The sequence below is a fragment of the Microtus oregoni genome, unplaced genomic scaffold (assembly GCF_018167655.1).
Source record: "Microtus oregoni isolate MIOR12 unplaced genomic scaffold, Mior012 000012F_ref0000307, whole genome shotgun sequence".
Taxonomy (NCBI): Eukaryota; Metazoa; Chordata; class Mammalia; order Rodentia; family Cricetidae; genus Microtus; species Microtus oregoni.
In genome coordinates this window covers 52,856,841-52,879,548 of record NW_024543071.1, presented here as the reverse complement: position 1 = coordinate 52,879,548, position 22,708 = coordinate 52,856,841, and the positions used below count along the sequence as shown (strand labels likewise).

Sequence of the window (22,708 nt, the reverse complement as noted above, 5' to 3'; positions counted from 1 at the left end):
TACTCTTTTTCTCTTGAGCTGGTTGCACACGTCTGCAGCTCTCTTTGGTGAGTATCCCACAACAACTCTGGCATCTCCGACATCTTGGGGTCTCCAACACAACCCAGGGTTCTTCTTCTCAGCTTCACACAATGATATCTCTGGACCTCCATGCTGGAACACTCTTGACACGTCTGGTCTCAGTGACTTTTTTCTCCTCAACTTGTAGATTTTGTATTTCTCTTTGTTCTGTTTGCTCCTTTTTGTTATAGATTAGCAGAAGAGCAGAAGAGTGATTACTAATAACCACATGACAAAGTCATTACTAGGACAAGGCAAAAAGTGATGACATCCTTTGCCAAAATATCACAAGAATTTTTTCTAGGCCACTTACTATTATTTTTCCCCTCTGAAACTTTTTGACCTGGTCCCACAGTTCATCCTCAGCCCTGTTTTCTTCTATGCTCTTACTAGGATGGCCCTTTAAGCCCTGTTTAAAGCATTCAATCACTTTTCTAGTCCAAATCCACTGGGAAAAGACCACAAGACTTGATTCATATTAGAATTAAAAGAATTTATTAATTACTGCTAGCAGGCCAACAGCCTTGAAGCCAATCAAGGTGTGTCATGCAGAAGACACTAGAGGAAGGGTTTTTAAAGGTGGGTGCTACAATGATCTCATTTGTGTGGAATGTGTAGCTAAGTGAGCAACTGCTTTATGCCTCTCAGCTGTGAGGAACTGTCCCTCTCCCTCTGTATACAGCAGTAAGGGAGCTGTCTCATTCCCTGGTACACAGTGATAAGTGGGTTTACAAAAGCTAGAGCAATTGGTTAATTAACTAATAGCAGTTTTAGAATTTGAGGGAGGGAGGCAAGGAGTCAGCATTGCTGGGAACTTATCTTTGAGGAATGTAGACTGAGTGCATAGCACAAAGTGAAGTTTTTCTTAGCCATCACAACCCCAGTTTCTGGTACCAACATCTGTCTTAGACACTGTTCTCTTGCTGTAAAAAGACATCATGACCAAGGCAATACTTATACAAGATAGCATTTAATTGGGGGCTTGCTTACAGCTTCAGAGGGCTAGTCCATTATCATCATGGTAGGAGCATGGTAGCACTCATGGCGCTGGAGTAACTGAGAGCTACATCCTGATCTGCAATCAGAGAGACTCAGAGAGACACTCTAGGCCTGGTATGGGCTTTTTGAAACCTCAAAGCTCACCTGAGTGACAACAAGGCCACACCTCCTAATCCTTGGAATGGTGTCACTCCCTAGTGACCAAGCATCCAAATATATAAGCCTATGGGGCCTATTCTTTTAGACACCATTGATGTTGCCCCTCCAGCTTGTCCTATAGCTCTGGGCATCCTTGTGTATAGTAATGTGCAATGATAAAATACAATAATCATGACAGCTATAAGTGATAGCAGTTACTAAATTCATTCTGCTATCCAGGTGTCCTCCTTCCTCTCCTTGCATTTCTTTTCTCTCTTCCTCCCTGCTCCCTTTTGGAAAGGTTTTATGTAGCACCGGTTGGCATCGAACTTCCTATATGGCCAAGGATGATCTTGAACTTCTGATCCTTTCTGCCTAAGAGCTGGGATTACAGGTGCACCTTCACCACTGGTTTCTGTGGTGCTTGTTGGGGTTGAATTTAAGGCTTTATGCAAGGCAAGAACTCCATTGACTCTACATCCCAACTTTTAATTAATCAATTAAAGACAGAGACTGTGTATTCTAGGTTTGCCCTCAACTCATTCTGCAGCCCATTTTGGGTACAAACTTTCAGTGGTCCTCTTGGCTTGTCCTTCCAGTGTTAGAATTTCAGGAGTGCTCTGCCATACCTGGCTTTCCTGGTATTTCTTTATATATCATTTCTATTTCAAATCCAGGACCTTTACACATGCTAGGCAAGAAGACTATCCCTGAGCTACAGCCCAACCCTCTGCTTCCTTACAACTATATTAGAAGTCTCACCTTGAAGAAATGGACCCTTCAAAGGAAAATCTTCTTGTCCAGGATGTGGCAGAGTTCAGACCTAGAATCTCTGACATTATGCCAGCACCCAAGCCATCCTGCCCACAATGGCAACTGAATAAGGCATTCCCACCCCAAAGGCCTGAGCTTGTGCCAGTCTCTGAATGATAACTGTTTCTCTGTTGTTTTTGTGCTTGTGTGCTTTGCAAAGCCTGTAAGCCCCTTTCTTCTTCGCCTCCCTACACTTGGTGCCTGAAGTCTAGGAGCAGGTTTTGCTGAGGTGCCTTGCTTTTCATCCGTTTAGCCTGTTATCCTTACTCTCTGTTGTTGTTGTTGTTATTATTGATTCCATTTCTTCTCTTGAGTGCAGCTTTCTGTTTGTGAGACAGGGTCTCTGTAGCCCAGAATGGCTTCACATTTGCTGCATAGCAGATCACCTCCTGAGTGCTGGGATTGTAGGCATATGCTGCACACCCAACTCTTCTTAAAGACTACAACACAGATAAAGACAGTCTTGCTCAAGGGTTTGAAAAAATACAAAAGAGGGTTGTTTTTTTTTTTAATTTTAGCTGGTGGCCGAGTTTCTCCTAAGGCTATTTGCACACTCCTCACTGTTCAGTGAAAGTGCTGTTTTCTTCACATGCACAGGAAAGATGGGTACAGTCTGCTGGCCGCCCAGTCAAGGGCAGCATCTCCTCCTTAGCCATACTTCCTGCCCTGCACACTGGTGTTTCTGCACACTGAACAAATTAAGTTTGGACTGAGGCCCAGCTCTGTTAAGAGAATCCTGGAGAGGAGAGACTCTTAATGTTGAGTAGAAGAAGGGGTCAAAGGGCAGGACTACTTGGAGGAGAGTGTATGAAGAGAGAGGAACAGCTTGAAGAATCAGGATTGAGGCAAGCCCCTGCTTAGATCTGGTGTGCTGTCCCTTCCCAAGGGCAGGCCTTCCAGTGATAGCTATTCTATCTGGTTTCTGCCCATTATCCTGTCCCCCTGTGCTTGTCCCATCTTCCAGAATTGAGTCTATGTTTACAGTTTTCCTTTCTTCCCAGCTCTTAGGCAGGAGCCTATGCCAGGAGAAAGAAGACAGACCCTTCTGATACACACCCCGCTTATTAGAAGTAGAATTTCTCTGAGTATCTTTGGAGTCATCATTGCTCATGCTCTCTCTCATTCCACTCCCACCTCATTCTGTTCTTCCTCTATCCCAGCAAGAACATGGTATGTTCTAGTCATCCTTACACATGCACTTTTGGCCTATCTCTGCCAGTTTGATTACTTCACATACAATCAGGAGACCATTCATTCATATATTCACTCAACAAGCATTTTTTTTTTGTGCAAGTGTTGTAGCTTAAATCTTCAAGACTCCAAACTGTTATTACTAAGCTGGTATCACTTGTCACTAATGCCCAATTTTTATAAACCCAGGTATTCAACGTGAGGTAACAGAGTAATTCTATTCCAAAGAGTTACGACTTAGATGAGAGTTCTGCCATCACACAGAAGAGCCCTTGGATCAGGCATACCTTTTGCTTTCATTCCCTGTCTTGTTACCTCCTTGCTCCTCTTAGCATAGGTCCTCAGAACTGGTTCATTCACTTCTGGCCTGGAACCCATTCCACTGTTGTCACTGCACCGACCCACTCTAGACGTCTCAGAGAGTGTGAGCATTGATACAGACCCCACCTGGCCAAACAGAGGACTCTGAAGGGAGAATGGACAAACACATTTCCCCTTTCACTGTTCCTTTTGAGACTGATCAGAGCATGAGTCAGTGGTGCCAGGAATGGAGCCTCACTGGGCTTCAGCTGGATGCTTCTCAGAGCTGCCCCAGTCAAGGAGCAGAAGAGCTCTTCCTTGAGGCAGATGTTCTAGAGTTGTTGAAGTCCACTTGAGAAGTACTTGTAGAGGTAACTGCCTCAACATGGCCAAAGAGGGAAGTCTTTTCTTTAAATATGTTAAGAGAGTGTGTGTGTGTGTGTGTGTGTGTGTGTGTGTGTGTGTGTAGTAAGAGAGCAATTTGTTAGATTTGATCTTGGGCTTGGCAGCAAGAGTCTTTCCTGACTGAGCATCTCACCAGCTGGAAAATTTGTTCTTTATTCTTTTGCTTCTCATTTCCCTGCCTGTCTGACCTCCACACAGTGTTCCCAGGAGAGATGGTTAGATGTAGAATGTGGAGCTGGTTCAGAGGGACGCCATAGAGGTGTGTTCACCTCCCTGTACAGGGGCTACATGGGAGTGTGAACATCTCACCGATGCAGTTTTCTTTCACGAAGCATTGTTGGGAGGCTAAAGGAAAATCCCACGCAGTGTTTCCGTCACACCATAGAGTATACAGGCTTCTGTGAGAGGATGCTTGACTAGAGATTTTACAATTGATTGTGGCTGCTCCATCTTGGATGAGACGACTGTTGACCTAGAGGAGAGCTGAGCATTTCCATGTTGTTCCCTTTTCTAGTGCATGTCCTCTTGGCCGTCTTGTATAGTAGGCAGCCCTTGAAGGACCTTCTGTGCAGCCTGCCCTGGGCAGGGAGTGGTGCTGCCAGGAACCCTGAGGCCAGATAGAGGTGCCTCTCAAGCCAGGTCACCTAAGTATAGTTCAAACAAACCTCTCCTTTAGTGTTGAGAGTGCCAGCAGGTTTGCAGGCCTTTCCCTCTTGCAGCAACCAGGCCAGTGGATATGTGTTAATTTAAGTGTTGATATCCTGAGCTCAGTGACAGTGGGCAGCAGCTCTCACTCACTGGAAACCAGAATTAGGGTTCCCTGGCCCGGCCCAGTCTGTTCTACAATTCCACACTTAACCTCTTTTCTTAGCCTACTACTTCCTATGCCCTCAAGTTCCTTTATTTTAGGCAGGAAAAGGAGAAGGCTGTTTCTGGAAACCTATGCTGATTTGATTTGCAGAGATTCTTCGAAGTATACATTCCTGAGAAGACTGGGAATTTCACATTTTAAAATGGTTTACTGGAAATCACAAAGGGCCAGGTCCATCAAGCACTTTCTGCAGTACTGTGTTATTCTCCTTTTAGGTTTATTTCCATAACTATTTACCCAGCTGGAATTAACAGAAGAGCCAGCAAAGATAACCTGCCCCTGCACAAAGGTCATTTCTTTTTGCCAAGTCCTGCCAGCAGTAGTGTGTGTTCCAGCAGACCCGGTGGCTAAAGAAATGTAGGTTGGTGGGCTTGTTTACTGGGATGAGGGGCAGAAGTACAGGACAGGGGAAGGCTGGGGAGAGCTTTGAGGGGGGGGATAGAGACAGGGTGGAGAGTACTTAGCTTACAGTGCAGGAAGATGCAAGCAGTTACTGGCACTAGGACTAAGAAGAGAAGAGACAGACCAAAGTGGGGCCTTGGGCTGGAACCAGGCATCACCCACCAGTGCATACTTGTCAGAGCTGGGGCTGCTGCCTGGTTACCCTCTCTGCTTCTTTAGCACGAGACTCTGAGATGTGTAGTGGGAACTTTGGAGCCTGGCATCCCGCCCTCTGAGGTCGCTGGCCCGTTTCCCCAGAGTTCCACTGAGGGGAGGCCACCAGCATAGCCCTTTGTGGGGTGGGGCTGAATTACTCCATACCCTGGTCTCTGTGTAGCTGTCTGGCATGGAGTGCTGTGCTGTAGCCCTGCTTTGGGCACTGCTGTGTAGCTGAAGGAATAAGTTTCAGACCCCTGCTGGGAACACTGTAGGGAAAAGAAGGCCTTGGCATCTCCTGTCATCAGAGAAGCCAGAGGAAGGCCAGACTGTGTAGTCACTGCTGTGATCATACTGTGGGAATCACACAGTGGTCCACGAGCACACCCCAAGCCCATGGGGGCCTCTCGGGGAGCCTCCCTTCCCTGTAGCTATCTGCCTCCTGCAGCTGGCAGCTTCAGACCCGCAACTTGGCAGGGACACCTGAACCTTAGTCACATCTCAAACTCAAGAGTGGAGGGTAGAAGAGGAGGTGAGCAGCCCCTCCTGTTGCCCTGCGAGGCCCATTGCTGGTGCTGCCTGATGACTTACTTGGTGAGCCTCTTTTCATTGGCCCAGCCTAGGGACTTGCAGGGTGTTTCCTTTAACCAGCTCTGGGTGGTGTCCCTGTGGGTAGCAGAATTGTTTCTAGGAGACGGAGCTTATTTAGAGTTGAATTCAGCACTTCAGCTGTGGTTACCTGCCTGGGAGTTATCTGGGTTTGTTCCCAATTCATGTTGCCTGATCCTGGCCTCTCAGTGATGTCTTCCTATGCGCTTTCTTCCTGGCACCTCACCTGTGGGTCTCAGTGAGGGGTTGGCCCAGTAACATGCCACACTCCAAACAAAATACCCTCAGTAGACTGAGCAGTGAAGGCCTAGGCACTCACTGAGATCTGGTGTTTCCCATTTGGCTGGATATCTCCCATGTCTGAACAGGAAGTACTTAGGCTTTGAATCCTTAACACATTCTTGAGGACAACTTTTATTCAAACCCATTGTTGTGGACGCTAGTTTTAGAAGTACCACCATTGGCCAAGGCTGCACCTCAGAGCACACTTTGGAGTTTCTTCCTTCAAATGGTCACAGTTCCCATTATGTGCCCTTTTGGCACATTGACCCTTTGAGAAGCTCTGAGTCATCCACCTGTGCAGGGACAGCCAGCTGTACCATGTGATTATTCTGGCCTATGCCTAAGCCCAGTATCAGGGACAGTTGTGACATTTTCTATATGGACCCTGTGGACTGTCAGAATGGTATTGGTGTAGTAATATCGAGTTCTTCATGTATATGAATAAAAAAACCATGTTTGCTTGGAGCCCCAGACAACTAGGGGTACCCTGCACAGGGGCTGCCTATTGTGTCTTCTAGTTCTGCTTGGCAGCTCTGGGCCTGGACCAGAAAAAAACCTTTCCCAGAGTAAAGGGCCTATTGTTTGTCCCTGTGGCCTGAATGGCACTTTGTTTCCCTTCTTCAGCTCCAGCCAAGTGGCTTTGCTTGGCTGCGGGTGCTGATGTTACAATCTCAATCTCAAGTAAGAAATCCATTCCCAGGGCTTTGAACCAACTAGGGGTCTTGTGTTGGTGTCTTCTGGGTAAGAACCCATTATAAGGCCAAGAGAAAGCATCTTCCTTATCAAGAACCTGGAGCTATTATTACTGAACTTGGGTCGAGGTGAGAGAAGTATTTGCAGGAAGGGCATGGTGAGGCCTGGTGGATGGACCAAGCTGGGGGCAAAGGCAGCTTTGGGCTGTGCTTTCCCCTCCCTTCCTGTCCTCCTACCCTTTGTCCCTAGCCATACACTGCCGCGTTGGTCCTCTAGTTGGAGGTATCTGTTTTGACTAGAGGTCAAAAGAAGAGAAAGGTTGCTCAAGGCCGGATGAGTAGGGATTAAGCTATTGGATTTGGCAATCAGGAAGCAGCCTGTTCAGCCAGCTTTGTGCTTGAACACCCGTCCTGCAGGTACAGGTCAGCTCCCACCTGGCCCTGAGAGTTATATCTGCTCACTGCTCTTCAGAAGACACACAGCAGAGCTGGCTGTTTGCTTTATTTACTTCCCCAGGATGTAGGGAGTGCTGCCCTTACCAGTGGATCTTAGAGGGCTTCCCAGACCCTTGCAGATCTTCAAGCCCAGTTGAAGGGAGTCTTCAGGGTAGAATAATTTCCTAACAATGGTGACAAATTCTTTTTGCCAGTGATGTAAAATTAGGGGAGGCAAAACTACTGACACTTTTGCAGGGGTCAGGTTACACACAGACCACTCCGCCGCCCCAGACCCTTTGCCCTCCACATCATTTAACACTGGCCTTAATGAAGCAGTGAAGCAGGTTCATTTAATCAACACTAACGTGCTGTGCTTGGGCACATATTCTTACTTTCTGTGTGATAAAATAGGAACTAAGCATTCTGTTTGCCAGCCATGGGGGCTGTGTGGGAAAAGCGCTCATCTGGACCTGAGTTGCACATTGAGCGTGATGTGTTTTTAGAATGCGTTGATGTAAATTTTGGTCATGACTGTGATTACACAGATTTGAGTGCTTTCTAAACTTTTTATTTTATTCCAAAAGTGAACATTGATGAGTCTTTTTCTTAAAAGGAATCAGCTAGCCATACAGGTAGCCTGTGGTGAACTTGCAGGTTTTTCTGATGATGTTGACCTTGGTAGTGATATTATACATGTGGCATTCTGTTAATTCATTTCAGTCTGTACTGTGTCCCTGCCCAGAAGAGCAGCCTAATTCAGAGAGCCAGTATTTTCCGGATGACCAGCACATAAGATTACAAAACCATGTTGAGCAAAAGGACCCATTTATAAATTGAGACAGGCCAGTGAATTTTAAAGTCACAGAGCAGGAAAAGTTCACGAGGTTCGAGATTCCCTGTCACAGTGGACTACTTGTCTATTGAGTTTGGATGTAATGTCAAGGGAGTGACCTCAGTCATTGAGAGGTTATTAAAATATTTCTCTTTTGTAACTACAACTACATGTCTGGGCGAGTCTAGGTTTTCCTCACAATATCACAGTAGATTAAACTATAAGTACACATGTGATGGGTGCTGGGGATTGAACCCAGAACTTCACACAAGTTAAGTGAGTGCCCAATCTTCATTAAAATTTTAGTAAATTTTTTTTTGTGGTGCTGGGGGTACAATCCAGGGCCTCATGTATGCTAAGTAAGTGGTATACTTTCAAATTAAACTTGCCAGGCGGTGGTGGCATACACCTTTAGTCCCAGCACTTGGGAGGCAGAGGCAGGTGAATCTCTATGAGTTCGAGGCCAGCCTGGTCTACAAGAGCTAGTTTCAGGACAGACTCCAAAGCTGCAGAGAAACTCTGTCTTGAAAAACCAAACCATGGGGGCTGGAGAGATGGCTCAGTGGTTAAGAGCATTGCCTGCTCTTCCAAAGGTCCTGAGTTCAATTCCCAGCAACCACATGGTGGCTCACAACCAGCTGTAATGAGATCTGGTGCCCTCTTCTGGCCTGCAGGCATACACGCAGACAGAATATTGTATACATAATAAATAAATATTAAAAAAAAAAGAAAAACCAAACTAAAACAAGAAACAAACAAAATAAAACTAAAGCCCTAAAATTATTTATTTTAAAGTTTTATTGATATGTAATTCATATAAAATTTACTCTGTGTGTGTCTGCCACCCCGTGTGTGTGTATCTGCCCCCCTACCCCAGGTGTGTGTGATGTATGCAGTGGGTATAAAGGCTGATATCAGTTGTTCTCCATCTTTGTTTTGTTTTGCTTTTCAAGACAGGGTTTCTCTACGTGTAGCCCTGGCTGTCCTAGAACTTGCTCCTAGACCAGGCTGGCCTCAAACTCACTCTGCCTCTCAAGTGCTGGGATTAAAGGCGTGTGCCACCATGCCTGGCCTCCATCTTATTTCTTGAGACATGCTCTCTGAACCTGATCTTACCAATGTGGCTAGGTTGGCTGCTCAGAAAGCCTCCGGGATGCACCTGTCTCTGCTCTCCCAGGCCAGGTTGCAGATTTACACTGTTTCATCCTTTTCTCTAGGGGCCGAGATTTGGCCTCAGATCCTCCTGCTTGTGCAGCTGGCACTTAACTGCCTGTCTTTTGAGACTGCATTAGAATTAGATTGTGCAGAGAATGTGCTTTAGCTATCTATTTTTTGAGACAGAATCTCACGCTGTACATCAAACTGACCTGGAACTCACCATGAAGCTCAGGCTGACCTCAGATTTATGGTTTTCCTGCCCCAACCTCCCAAGTTGTGCGATTATAGGCATGAGCATATATAGCCCTCCCACCCCTTTTTTGCTACAAGGCTTCATTATGTTGTTCAGGCTGATCTTGAATTCAGGAGCTCAAGTAATCATCTCCCTGTCCCAGGCTCTCAGGCAGCCTGGACTGTAGGTGCAAACCACTGTGTCTGGTTAGAATTCCCCACCCTTTGTTTTGAGACTTGAACTTGCCATCCCTGTGTTTCTGGTGCTGTTATTACAGACTTGACTGGCAAAATTCACTCCTCTAAAAGTGTGTGGTTCACTCGTTTAAAATTCATTGGCTTTTAGCACATTTCCAGGGTTGTGTACCATCTTCATTATTTAATTTTAGAACATTCTTATCACCCCACAAGGAAACCCTGTACCCATTAGCAGTCACTCCCTGCTCATTTCCTTTCCCGGCACCTGACATCTATTGTGTACTTTGTGTCCCTGGACTTCTTGTCTATACTTCATTTAGATGGTTGTATTACTTGTGCTTCTTTGTATCTGACTTCTTTCACATAAGTTGTTCTTAGAATTCATCTATTTTGTAACTATTTCATTTTTAAGTGCCTAAATATTCATTGTGTGGCTGTCCCAGATGTTTATTTGATTGAGGGTTTTGTCTATTATGAACAATGCTGTTATGACCACTTGTATACAAGTTTTGGGTAGACATATATTTTCTGATAGTTTGTGTATCTAGGAGTGGAATTGCTGGCTCACAGGATAACTGTTTTATCGAGGCACTTCCAGAGTCTGCTGAAAGGCTGCACCATTTTACTCCCCCACCAACAGTGTAGAAGAGTTCCAATCTTTCCAAATCCTCACCACCACTTACTGTCTGTATCTTTATCAGACTCTGATGATTGTGAAGTGGCCTCTCGATTAGTTTGATTTATGTCTCTCTGTGGCTAGGGATGTAGAGCATCCTTGTATGTGTTTATTGGCCATTTGTATGTATCATTCAAAGAAGTATCTATGAAGATCGGCATGGCTCTGAGTCTAGATCAGTTTGGGGTATGTCTCCATAGTCTTCTGTAAACATGAACATGTTTCCTTTTGTTCAGAACTTTCTGCTTTTTTGTTTTATTTTGTTTTTTCGAGACAGAGTTTCTCTGTAGCTTTGTAGCCTGTCCTGGAACTTACTCTGTAGACCAGGCTAACCTCGAACTCACAGTGATCCATCTGCTTCTATTTCCTCAAGTGCTGGGATTAAAGGCGTGCGCCACCACTGCCCGACTTTTGGTTCAGAACTTTAACTCCTTTAAATGGTATATTGTAGTTTTCAGTGTGTAAGTCTTCTTTTGATGAGTCTGTTCTTCAGTATTGCATTGTATTTTCAATGCTTGTGTTACTCTCTATTTAGATTTCACCTGTGCTGTTTAACCTCCTCCTTACTTTGACTCCTTCTTTCTCAGCTAGACTGAGGACAGGACTGGGTCTCCACAAGGCCTAGTACCTTGTAGCATGATGCCTCAAAGTAAGTAGTCCATTCTTTATTTTTGTTCTTACTGCTTCTATGAAAAAGCTACCTTTTAAGCCAGGAGGTGGTGGCACACTCCCTTAATCCCAGCAGTCGGGAGGGAGAGACAGGCAGATTGCTATGAGTTCGAGAGACAGGAAGGGCCGTTAACAGAAAAACCCTGTCTTGAACAAATAAAAAAGCCACATTTTACCTAATGATGCTCAGGATGGTGGGGTGACTTTTCTTGAAACAGTTCTGATAAACAGAACAAATTTTCTGATTTCACAGCCACTGTTCCCTCCAGCCATCACCCTACACAGAACTGTTACTCTCTTCTTAGACCCCTGGGGCTTGTGTCTGGGTCTGTCTCTTATACAGTGTAGACCCAAGACATGATAGAATAGAGGATTATCACAGTGGCTATTAGGGGTCACTGTACTGGGCATCTGGAATGTGCCAGAGTCTCCCAGATACTGCAGAAAACACCTTCAGTTGAGGAGTTCTTGCAGCAACTCTATAAAGTTATTTGATTGTTCTTCTTCTATAGATCAGGAAATCAAGATTTAGCAGATGACATAAATTCCCAAGTTGATTGGGCAGTAGTGGCAGGTGGATCTCTGTAAGTTTGAAACCAGCCTGGTCTACAAAGTGAGTTCCAAGACATTCAGGACTGATGGAGGTGGGTCTTGTATCTATCTGTTTATTTCATTGGTTAACTAATAAAGAAACTGCTTGGCCTTTGATAGGACAGAAAATTAGGTAGGTGGAGTAGACAGAACAGAATGCTGGGAGAAAGAAGCCGAGTCAGGCAGTCGCCATGACTCTCATCTCTGAGATGGATACCCTTTAGACTCGTCCCGGTAAGCCACACTCAAGTGACAATACGGATATTAGAAGTGGGTTAGATCAATATGTAAGAGCTAGCCAATAAGAGGTTATAACTAATGGGCCAGGCAGTGTTTAAAAGAATACAGTTTCCGTGTAATTATTTCGGGTAAAGCTAGCCGGGTGGCAGAACGCAGCCCCACCACTACTTCTACACAGGACTATGCAGAGAAACCCTGTCTCAAATAGTCAAAAGAAAAAAAAGAAAAAGAAATTCCCAAGTTAAAGAACTTATTCTAAAGTTAATTGAATGTGTATTAGTCAGGGCTCTGTAGAACAGTGGTTCCTAATGCTATGACTTGCCTCTACTTTTTCTCATGTTGTAGTGATTCCCAACCATAAAATTATTTCAGTTGCTACTTCATAAATGTAATTTTGCCGCTGTTATGAATCATGATGCAAATAATTTTTTGGAGATAGTGGTTTGCCCAGGGAGTCATGCCCTACAGGTTGAGAACTGATGCTCTAGAGGAACAGATCTGATAGAATGAATGTGTATATTGAGTGACTTAGCAACAATGGCTATGTACCAATGGGAAGTCCAAGAATCCAGTTTTTCAGTTCATGAGGCTGGATGTCTTCAGTATGTGTCAGAACCCCGAGGAGGTAGTCTCTAATGCCTGTGAAGGAATGGACTTGCTAGAAAGAGGGATGGCAAACAGGCAGAGTGAGAGCTTCCTTCTCCCACATTCTTTATATACACTGCCACCAGAAGATATGGCCCAGATTAAAGGTGGATCTTCCTACTTTAGTGGTGGTGCACACCTTTAATCCCAGCAATTGGGAGGCAGAGTCAGGTGGATTTCTGTGAGTTCAAGTCCAGCCTGGTCTACAGAGTGAGTTCCAGGACAGCCAAGGGCTACACAGAGAAGCCCTGTTTTTAAAAAAATCAAAAGAAAAAGAAGAAAAATTTCTCTCAGGTGTGCCCAGCTGATTGGGTTTTAGTTAATTCCAGATGTAGTCAAGTTGATACTTGACCAAGAAATAGCCATCCCAGAACTACATACAGTTAAGACAATTCTGAAGCTCAGGCTGTGGCGCTAGGAGAAGGGAATGGTGAAATCACATGAGCTCTGTGTAGGAGGCAGGATTGAGACTTGATGGAGATGGAGAGGCTCTGTCAACAATGGCCGGGTCGTTTCAATCCAGAAGCATTGTTCCCCGGCCTAGAACATTCGCTACTTGTCTAGAGGACCCCTTCTTGGGATAGGAAGACAACAGAGGCCTGGAAGCCTCAGCCTATTGACCCTCATTGTCAGCGCCATTGCTCTGTGGCCCTGAGCTTATCAAATGGCCCTATGGTGGTGGGCTCTGGTAGTAGACACTCTTGTCACATGTCGGGCTTGCCTCTGTTAGCAGATCGTGAACTTAAGTGTGGTGATCACTGCTTTCTGTTTCTCTGTGGCATATAATGTCATTTCCGCTCTGTAGTGGGATCTTCCTTACAATTTCTGTATAAAAGAAATTCTTCCCTGTCTTCTACACAGAAGTCACACAAGTTCAGTGCCTCTTGACTGGATTGGGCATGATGGGGTAGGCAAAGAACATTATCTTTAAAGGGGTTCAGCTGCCCTGGTAGAATGAACAGCTTTTATAAGTGGGCCTAGAATGAGGACAGGAAGACTTGGGACAGCTACAAACTCTGTCTCTTGTCAGTGCTCCCGCTCCTGGAGCTGAGCTTGGAATGTCTCATTCAGAATCGCCAGCATTTGCCAGGCAGTGCAAAGCATCTGAGCAAACCACTTGCAATCTGTGTATCACCACCTGGCCCATGGCTTATACTGGTAGTACTCTGGTATCTTACTCCCCTGGTGACTGCTGGCATCTCTGTCGACTCCACCTTCTTTCTTTCTGTATTCAGTTTGGCTTTCCTGTCATAGACCAAAGCAGCTTTATTCATCAACCAATAAAAGCTGCACATATTCACAGTGTACAGAAGGACATCCTACATCACCCCCTTCTGTTTTTTTTTTTTTAAGAGATGAAGAAACAGACAAAACCCCCAACTACCTGAACTTCTGTATCCATGACTTCTGCATTCAAGGGATTAAAAATATTGGGAAAATATGTTAACGTTGTTGCTGGTGTGTAGTATATTGTTAGTTCTGTGTTGGTTGCTGGCTATGTCTGTACTGAGCATACATGGACATTTTTTTTTGTCGTTATTTCCTAAGTATGACAACTGTTTACCTTGTGTCAGGTATGAGTCATAGAGATGGTTTCCATGTATGGAAGGTGGCCATGCGTGAAACACATAATTTTTAGCAAATAGGTTTTGGTATCTGAAACAGTCTTGGAACCAGTCCTGTTTTGGTACCAGATGATTGCAGTACTGTTGGTGTTTTGGGGTACTTCACACTTGGAGAAAAAAAAAAAGGATTTATTTATTTATTTGTATGTGTGAATGCATGAGCTTGGGTGCCGCATGAGTATAGGTGCTCACAGAGGCCAGAATACCTGCTCACAGGGAATTGTATACCCTAGAATTGTGTTCTGAGCCACCTGGTGTGATCTGGGGGATGGAACCTTGGTTCTCTATAAAAGCACTAAGTGCCCTCAACTGCCCAGCCATCCCTCCATCCACATATTACTTGGGGGGAAGAGGGGAATGCTAGATTTTATGCATCAAAATTGAAAACAATGGAATGAGTATTGGGCCCCTGTTTTCCCTTCCAGCCTGGTATGCATAGCTTGGTCCATCTGCCACCAGAACTATAGTATCACTCAGGTTGAGCCTAAACATTGCTAGTATCCTCAGAGCATCCCGGAAAAGGGATATCTCCTTCCTGCCTGAGTCCTAGTCCTGACCCAGAGAGACTCACCCTAGAGCTGGAGCCCTTTTCCCAGCTAGATTGAGCAAATCAAGTACTTCAGACTTGAAGAGCAGGTATAACTAATGTTTTATGCTCTTGAGGTTCTCAACTCTTCCCCTCAGTGCAATGGGGGTTAAATGTCCCATCCTATATTTTGCCCATGGTATTGAAAGACCCCCAGTGTGGGGTGACTCTCACTCAAGTCTCGGGATAACATGACCCGCCCCAGTAACTCACGAGAGACGGTCCTTGCTGCAATCACAAGAGGTTTATTTGACAGGTACCAGTGCACTGGGGCAGAGACTTATAACCCACTCAGGGGAGGAGTTCAACCCCAAGTAACTGGGAGAAGGGGTTTTTAAAGGAAGAAACCACAGCCTAGTAATCCTAAAGGAGTAGGGAGGGTGTCACAGACAATTCCAAAAATACCAGTGATGATCACAAGGGGGCAATTCCCTGTTTCTCAAGATTATATTCAAGATTACAATCTGACTTTATCTTTAGCTAGTTCCTGAAACTGAACTGGCTAATCCTAGATTTCTGATTCTTCTCTCCCTGCTTAGATTTTTGGGTCTATTTTTTTCCTGCTAGGGGCTGTCTGGATTTATCCAGGTCTTTCAGTATGAGAATGTTGGTGTAACATACCTAAAGGAATTCTCAAGAGTGGCCACGATCTGTTGTAGAAGTGTCTCCTCAGCCATTTGTGGTCCTAGGCCTTGCTCCTGGGTGTTGCTCAGGCCCCAGGTGACCAGACATTCCAGCTCCACATCCACCTCACGCCCAGCAGCAACTGTCACAGGCCAGAGCAGCAATAGGAGTAGTGGAGCGTTCTAGATGCTCCTCTCCTCTCCTCTTCCTCAGCTCTGGTTTGAGTGACTAGAGCTTACCTTGCAGAATCAATGTTAAATGGGCTTTGTCAAGATTTCTTAGTGGGAAATCCACTTGGTGGACAGGAAGGGAAGCAGAAGCTGATAATATCAGTTCTAACGAAGGATGAGAAGAGGTGGAGGCTTGATACTGTCAGGTGAGGTCTTGGAGGGTTCAGCTTCCACTAACTCTTCAAGAGATTTGCATTCAGACTGTGCCTACCTAGGAACCTCGCCTGCCTCAGGGCAACCTGTATTTTATTAGCAGTTTCTCTGTATACACGACCAGAATCAGGTGGGGACCCGATTTGAGCACTTACTCTTTAGTTCAGGAGGTCATACAAAAGAGAGCAGTGGGAAGTAGACTGTGCTGCCCCAAGTATCCTTGGCAAAGCTCAACTGGGTTCTTTGTTTTTTGTGATGGCTAATGTTCCTAGAGGGAGGAGCCCTTCCTGTCCTCACTGGGTGGTCTTAGGGCCAATACCACAAAGGCCGTCTTTGTAGCATGTAGCATTTAAAAGGCTACTTGTTAATGAAATCTGGTACAAGCTCACAAGCTCACAGGCCTCAGGTGATGTGGCCTGCAGAGGGATCCATCTCCTGGCCCCAGTAGGAGGAAGGACCATCAAGTCGTCTGTTCCCAGATGGACAACCTGAGGCGACTTTCAGTCTCAGCAGGGGTGGGGGAGCTTTTAGCCTCCTCTGCTGCTTCTAGATCGACCTCATCTCTTTCCTGCCTTTGAAAATTCCAATGTCATTGTCCCTTAGTCCTTCCATGGGCACCCACAAAAGTGGCTTCTTACTACCCTCTTGCAGCTTATTTTCATCTGTCTGCTTTGAGGCGGGTGGGGGGGGGGGAGGCATTGTCACTCTCCCTCTGGAACAGATAGCTTTCTAGCAGGAACAGGACAGGAGACAGGCTGGGGACAGGTTTTAGGGATGGGAATCAAGTAAGAGGGTGGACTAGATCATGGCTCAAGGGTCTGTGGGAACATCTGTGGTTGGAGATATCAAAACCCTGCTTTGGACAGAGGATATGAGTTATCGATCCAAAGCTCTGGGCCAGTCTGCCTTCATGTAGTGAGAGCTGTTAGAGGAAGGCAACAAGGGTCCCTCATGGAACTGAGTGCTGAGGTCAGGAGAAGGTCTGTTCTCAGTCTAGCTCCAAGTCAGGGCCACGCTGGGCTGTGACCGGAGGGCAGAGGCCCGCTTTCTAAGGCACAAGGCCTCCTGCACAGCAGTGAGGGAAAGTGCTGCCACTGGCCTATGAGTAACACCCACTGCTCAATGTAGGGTCAGAGAGCTCTCAAATTTGCTTGGGAGGAAACCTTTTAAGAGGAGGAGAGCTGATAAGGCCTGTGGCTTCTGACTCTATCTAAACTGCAAACAGCCCAGATGCCTGCCAATTATAGGGTAGTGACTCAGGAGGTGGGAGGCTATGTGTATGCTTGTGTGTTCAGGAGGCAGATGATGGTGGCATGGAGGTTAGCATGCCTTAGTTATCTTCCTCTGTCCCAATGTCCCAAACCCCCTACATCAAGACTTAATAGTGACTATATCTTTTTTCAGTATGGGCTAGATGGGACATGGGACTTACCCCTATGCCTTTGTTCTCTGTTCAGGAAACCTATCATTAGGAAGGGGGTCTGAGACAAAGATACAGTCTGTATTAATCTGAATTAATCTGGAATGATCTTTTTGTTTGTTTTCCTCTAGAAACAGGGAATTGAACCAGTGACCTCATACATGTTGGTTAAGTGCTTTGTCACTGAGCTATCTCCTCCAGCCAGAATGATCCTGGTGTGAATGAAATGTCAGTTTCACAAGGGCCTCTTATTTGTCCAGTTTATCTCTAATCCTAACAGGCCTCAGGTTTTGTGAAAGGCTCTGTCAAGACTGAATGAATGAATACTTCTTCTTCCCCCACTTTTGTGCCTGTCCTTCCCTTAATCCTGTGCACCTTCTGGTGGTGCCTCTGGGCCTCTCACCACTATCATCCACCCCCAGCTGCCCTTTCTGTGACTGTGTTCCCATTACCCTAGGAAATTCTGATAGCTGCCTCAGACCAGGTGACATTCCAACAGTATTCTTTTGCCCTTTTTCAGCCCACCTGGTTTGTTCGTGCTGTGGTTTCTCCGCCTGACATTTCTGCATCCCATTCCTGGCCTTTGCTGTTGTGGGGAAGGGTTTTTTTGAGATGAGAACAGCTGGCAGAGAAAAGTTGAGAAGGGTCTGAGCCCTGTTTTAATAGAGAAAGAATGGTTGTGGGACTTGAAGGCACATGGCTCCTTTCCAGCTTGTCAAGATCCAACTGTCTATTACGGGTTTGCCTGTCGCCTCTATGCTGATCCCTCAATCACTGTGGCACGCCTTCATACTGAGCTGATGGTCTTTCCAAGTCTGGCCGCAGCCTGGAAATCAAGCTTTGCTTGGTAGCATGTTTTACATCCCCCGAGGACAGTTTACATGGATTTTCATATTTAATCTTCCCAAATGAATGTCTGAGGTTCAACTATTCTTATTTTTCAGTTTCAGGCAAGTGAGCTTTCCCTAGGCAACCTGGTTTATAAACACTGGGGGTAGGGATTAGGATTTGCTGGACCCTGACCTGAAGCAGAGCCTCAGCAACAGGAGGTGTTGGGGGTTTGTTTTCTCTCTGGTGCACTCACTGAGCACGTGCTAATGCCCTCTGAGCCAAGTGGCCCTCCGTCTGTGACGCTTTTACCCTTCTCAGCTGCATCACAGCTTCTGTCAGCCTCGCCCCTTCCACCGTGGTGCCTTCACTGCTTTCTCTTACATGAGGGACAACTTGTTTCAAAACCCTGACCATTTGAGGTTCTAAGTGTCTTGAGACAGAAGCCATCCTTCATTATTTACCCTCTGTCCCACAAATGTGACATTAGAAAGAAAATGCTCGTTAACATGGCTTGATCACATGGAGTCTAGTAGTCTTCCTTTGAGTATGAATTATCATTTACAGTCAATGAAGAGACACGGCAGCCAGCCAGCCTGTGGTTTGAGACTTAGCTTAGCTCAGTGGTAGAGCATTTAGGCCTGGATTTGGTCCCTAGTTTAGGGGTAAAGGTGGTAGGCTGACATGGACAGAAAACAGTGGGCAGTGGTGGTGCTCGCCTTTAATCCCAGCGCTCAGGAGGCAGAGGAAGAGTTTAAGGCCAGCCTGTTCTACAGATTGAGTTCCAGGACAACCAGGGCTGTTACACAAAGAAACCCTGTCTCAAAACCAAAACATGAAACAAACAAACAAAAAACCCACACCCCTCCAAGGAAAGAAAAGATTGGACAAAATCACAAAAAGCTTGTTTATGAGAAAAGGCTTAACATTGGTGTTTGTTGAAATAGGAGCGGCGGGCTACGTCCCCAGCACCCGGCCGCCCGCACGGCTAGCTCTAGCAATTTGTATTCTTTTAAACACCGCTTGGGCCATGCGCTCTAGCCTCTTATTGGCTAGCTCTTACATATTGATCTAACCCATTTCTAATATTCTGTGTAGCCCACGAGCTGGCTTACCAGGAATGATCTTAACCTGCATCTGCCTGGAGTGGGAGAATCATGGCGACTCCTTGACTCAGCTTCTTTCTCCCAGCATTCTGTTCTGTTTACTCCACCCACCTATGTTTTAACCTATGAGGGCCAAGCAGTTTCTTTATTGCTTAACCAATGAAATCAACAGATAGAAAGATGACCCTTCTCCATCAGGTATTCACCAAGGAAAGGGGCAAATGAAGTTGGTCATGTAGCAACATCCTTGTAATCCCAGCATTTTGGAGGTAGAGGCAGGAGAATCCGGAGTTCAAGGCTAGCCTTGACCACATAGAGAGTTCTAGAAGTAAAAGCATATACTACCAAGGCTACCTAGCCCTTTATTTATTTATTCTTTTAAACTTACTTATATTTTATTTTATCTGCATTTGTATTTTGCCTGTTTGTGTGAGGTGTCAGATCTTAGAGTTAGAGACAGTTGTGAGCTGCCATGTGGGTGCTGGGAATTGAACCTAGGTCCTCTGAAAGAGCAGTCAGTGGTCTTTTTTTTTTTTTTTTTGATTTTTCAAGACAGGGTTTCTCCATAGCTTTTGGTTCCTGTCCTGGAACTAGCTCTTGTAGACCAGGCTGGCCTCAAACTCACAGAGATCCGCCTGCCTCTGCCTCCCCAGTGCTGGGATTAAAGGCGTGCGCCACCACCACCCGGCTAAAAGAGCAGTCAGTGGTCTTAACTGCTGAACCATCTCTCTAGTCCCTAACCCTTTATTTTTTAACTATTGCAAATTTTTGGTAAATTTTAAGATTTTTCCATAGGCCAGGCGGCGGTAGCATACACCTTTAATCCCAGCACTTGGGAGGCAGAGGCAGGCGGATCTCTGTGAGTTCGAGGCCAGCCTGGTCTACAAGAACCAGTTCCAGGACAGGCTCTAAAGCTACAGAGAAACCCTGTCTCAAAAACAAAAAAAATTTCCATGTTGACTTCAGAACTTAAAAACTTATATAAAAATACTGTATTAAAAGCATAAGAATGATAAATACATGTACATACAATGCAAATTCTTTTGGTGTCAATAACTGTACTCAGAGCTTTACCTACAGCAGGCAGGTGCTATACCACTGAGCTATGACCCTGCCACTGTGTAACATAATCCAGTTACGTACATCTACCTCCTCATTTCTCATCTCCTTAAGGTAAAAATACTGAAAGTCCTTTCTAGATCTTTGAAATAAATACTCAATGCTAAGCTGTACTGCTGTAGCCACACCATCATGGGACCACCACAAGATTGCTTTGTTCTCCTTCACTACAGCTCAGTGCCCACTGATGACATCTCTCCAGCCATCTCTCCATTGCTTTCCTCAGCCTCTGCAAGTCTCAACTTCCAGAAAGTCAGTTTTTCACATTCTATACTTTTTTTTTTTTTTTTACGTAAATTAACCCATGTATTTAGTTGGCTGTGCACTATTGCAGTAGGCTTGGGTATCAAATGGTAGCACTTTCACTGGTCTTTCAGTTCCTTCAGTCTTCTGATGGCAGACTTCACTGTGACGGCAGAAGTCGTGTTGTAGGTCCAGGCCCCACCAGCCACTGTCTTCATGCAGGAGCCACAGTGCCAGATGCCAACGGCTCGTCTCTTCATCTTGGTCTTGCCACAGAAGGAGCACGTGTACTTGGCGTGCTGGCTGATTTCAATTTTCTTCACCATTTTCCGGAGGGAGGCACCACAGCGGGTCCCGTATTTCCCGACGATCCCGACCTTCTTGGTGCGTTCAGCCATGTCGCCGGAACCTAAGCCAAGCACGGAGAGCCATTCTATACTTTTTGTGCCTAGTTTATTTCATGTAGCATGATGTCCCCAGGTTTATGTTGTCATAAATGACAGGATTTTGTTACTTTTTGTGGCTGCATAATGTTCTACTGTGTATGTCCTGCTGTTTTGAACACATTCCTCTACTGACAGACATCTAGGTTGTTCCCATGTCTTGGCTATTGTGAAGAATGCCGCCATAACATGGAGTGCAGGTGCCCTTTGGCCTCGTATCCGGTAGTGAGAGCACTGGTTCAAACTAGTTCTTTTGTTTGTTTGGTTTGTTTTGTTGAGACAAGGTATTGGTATGTAGTTCTGGTTGTTCCGGAACTTGCTATATAGTCCAAGCAGTCCTCCAGTCTCTGCCTCCTGAGTACAAGAACTAAAGGTGTATGCCATAGTTCTCTTTTTAATCTTTTTAAAGCCCCTCACATTGTTTTCCTTGTTGCTGCACTAGTCTACATTTTCACCACCAGTGTGAAGGGTCCACTCTTCCCACATCCTTTACCAACACTTCATGCTTTTGTTTTAATTGTTGTTACTCGTGTTTTTCGAGAGGGTCTCATGTAGTAGCATTTGGGAAGCAGAGGCCAGTCCGATCTATAGAGTGAGTTCCAGGACAGCCAAGGATGTATGGAGAAACCTGTCCTGAAAAACAAAACAAGCAAACAAAAAAGCTGGGCCTTTTTCTGCTCATCTGGAGAGATTGTTGAGCCATTAGGAGCTATTAGTGTTCTTTTAGAGGATCCTGAGTTCAGAAGGGGAAAGAGCTGATTCCTTGGGTTAACTTCCTGTTCTCTATAGCCACTGCCCTGGTTCACTGGTCTCTAAATCTTACAGCATGGGAGGACCCTGGCTCCAGGAGAACATTTGCATTCTAATTTGATTTTATTTTGGTTCAGATAAGTATGTTTGGAACCTACCCCGTGAGCAGACACCAGGCCAGGTTTCTTGGGTGGGAAAACAGGGGCTCTGATATTGAATGGAAGTAATGATTCTTGAGTTTGCTACATCCTGTGGGTCCCTCTGAGCCTCATTTTTCTTATCAGTAAAATTCGGGTTGATTATACCCCCATGGGATTATGGGGAAATTAAATGAGCTAAAAGGTGCCTGGCATAGAGAAGGCAGGAAATGAAAGTTCTTTTGCTGTGCCCCTGGAGCTAGTTATGTATGCCACATTTCCATGACAAAGATGAGGCAGATGTGTGTGTGGGCAGCAGACTCCCTATCCTTCAGATTGGGTCTGGGGCACGTAAGTCCTCATAGTACCAAAGCTCTTACCTATACACTGCATTTTAATATGCCAAGCACAGTAGAAGTCAACAATAATTGTTATTATCACAAAGTTATATGAATGTGCTCTCCCTCAAAATATTTTTGGTTTTGCTCTTTTTGTTGTTTTAATACAGGGGCTAGTCCAAACTGGCCATAAACTCCAGCCCTTCTACCTCTGCCTCCTGAGTGCTGGAAGTATGATACACATGTGCGCGCGCACACACACACACACACACACACATACACACGCGCCCATGCACATTTTCAAAAGCTCTTACTGTACTTGCCCTCCTTGTGCAGCTGTGAAATGACACAGACCTAGTGATGGCATGAAGAAAGGCACTTAGCCTAGTACCTGGCCCTGAGTGTGTAGTTTGAGGTGCAGCAACAAAACTTGCTTGAGTTTCTTTTTTCTTCCTCGCTGTTTCACAAATA

The 22,708-nt window shown here is 45.4% G+C and overlaps 2 protein-coding genes across 2 annotated transcripts in view; one reads left to right on the top strand and one right to left on the bottom strand.

Annotated features, from left to right (window-relative positions):
- Nucleotides 1-22,708, top strand: part of Pc (pyruvate carboxylase) — a 95,354-nt gene that overhangs the window by 26,356 nt on the left and 46,290 nt on the right. The window lies entirely within an intron of this gene.
- LOC121453858 (60S ribosomal protein L37a-like) lies at nt 20,601-20,982 on the bottom strand. Its single transcript, XM_041660807.1, has one exon. The coding sequence runs from the start codon at nt 20,965-20,967 to the stop codon at nt 20,689-20,691; it is 279 nt and encodes a 92-aa protein (XP_041516741.1). The 5' UTR covers nt 20,968-20,982; the 3' UTR covers nt 20,601-20,688.

Bases quoted from the DNA above. Each gene is read 5' to 3' on its own strand.
- LOC121453858 (XM_041660807.1), bottom strand. From the start codon at position 20,967: ATGGCTGAACGCACCAAGAAGGTCGGGATCGTCGGGAAATACGGGACC.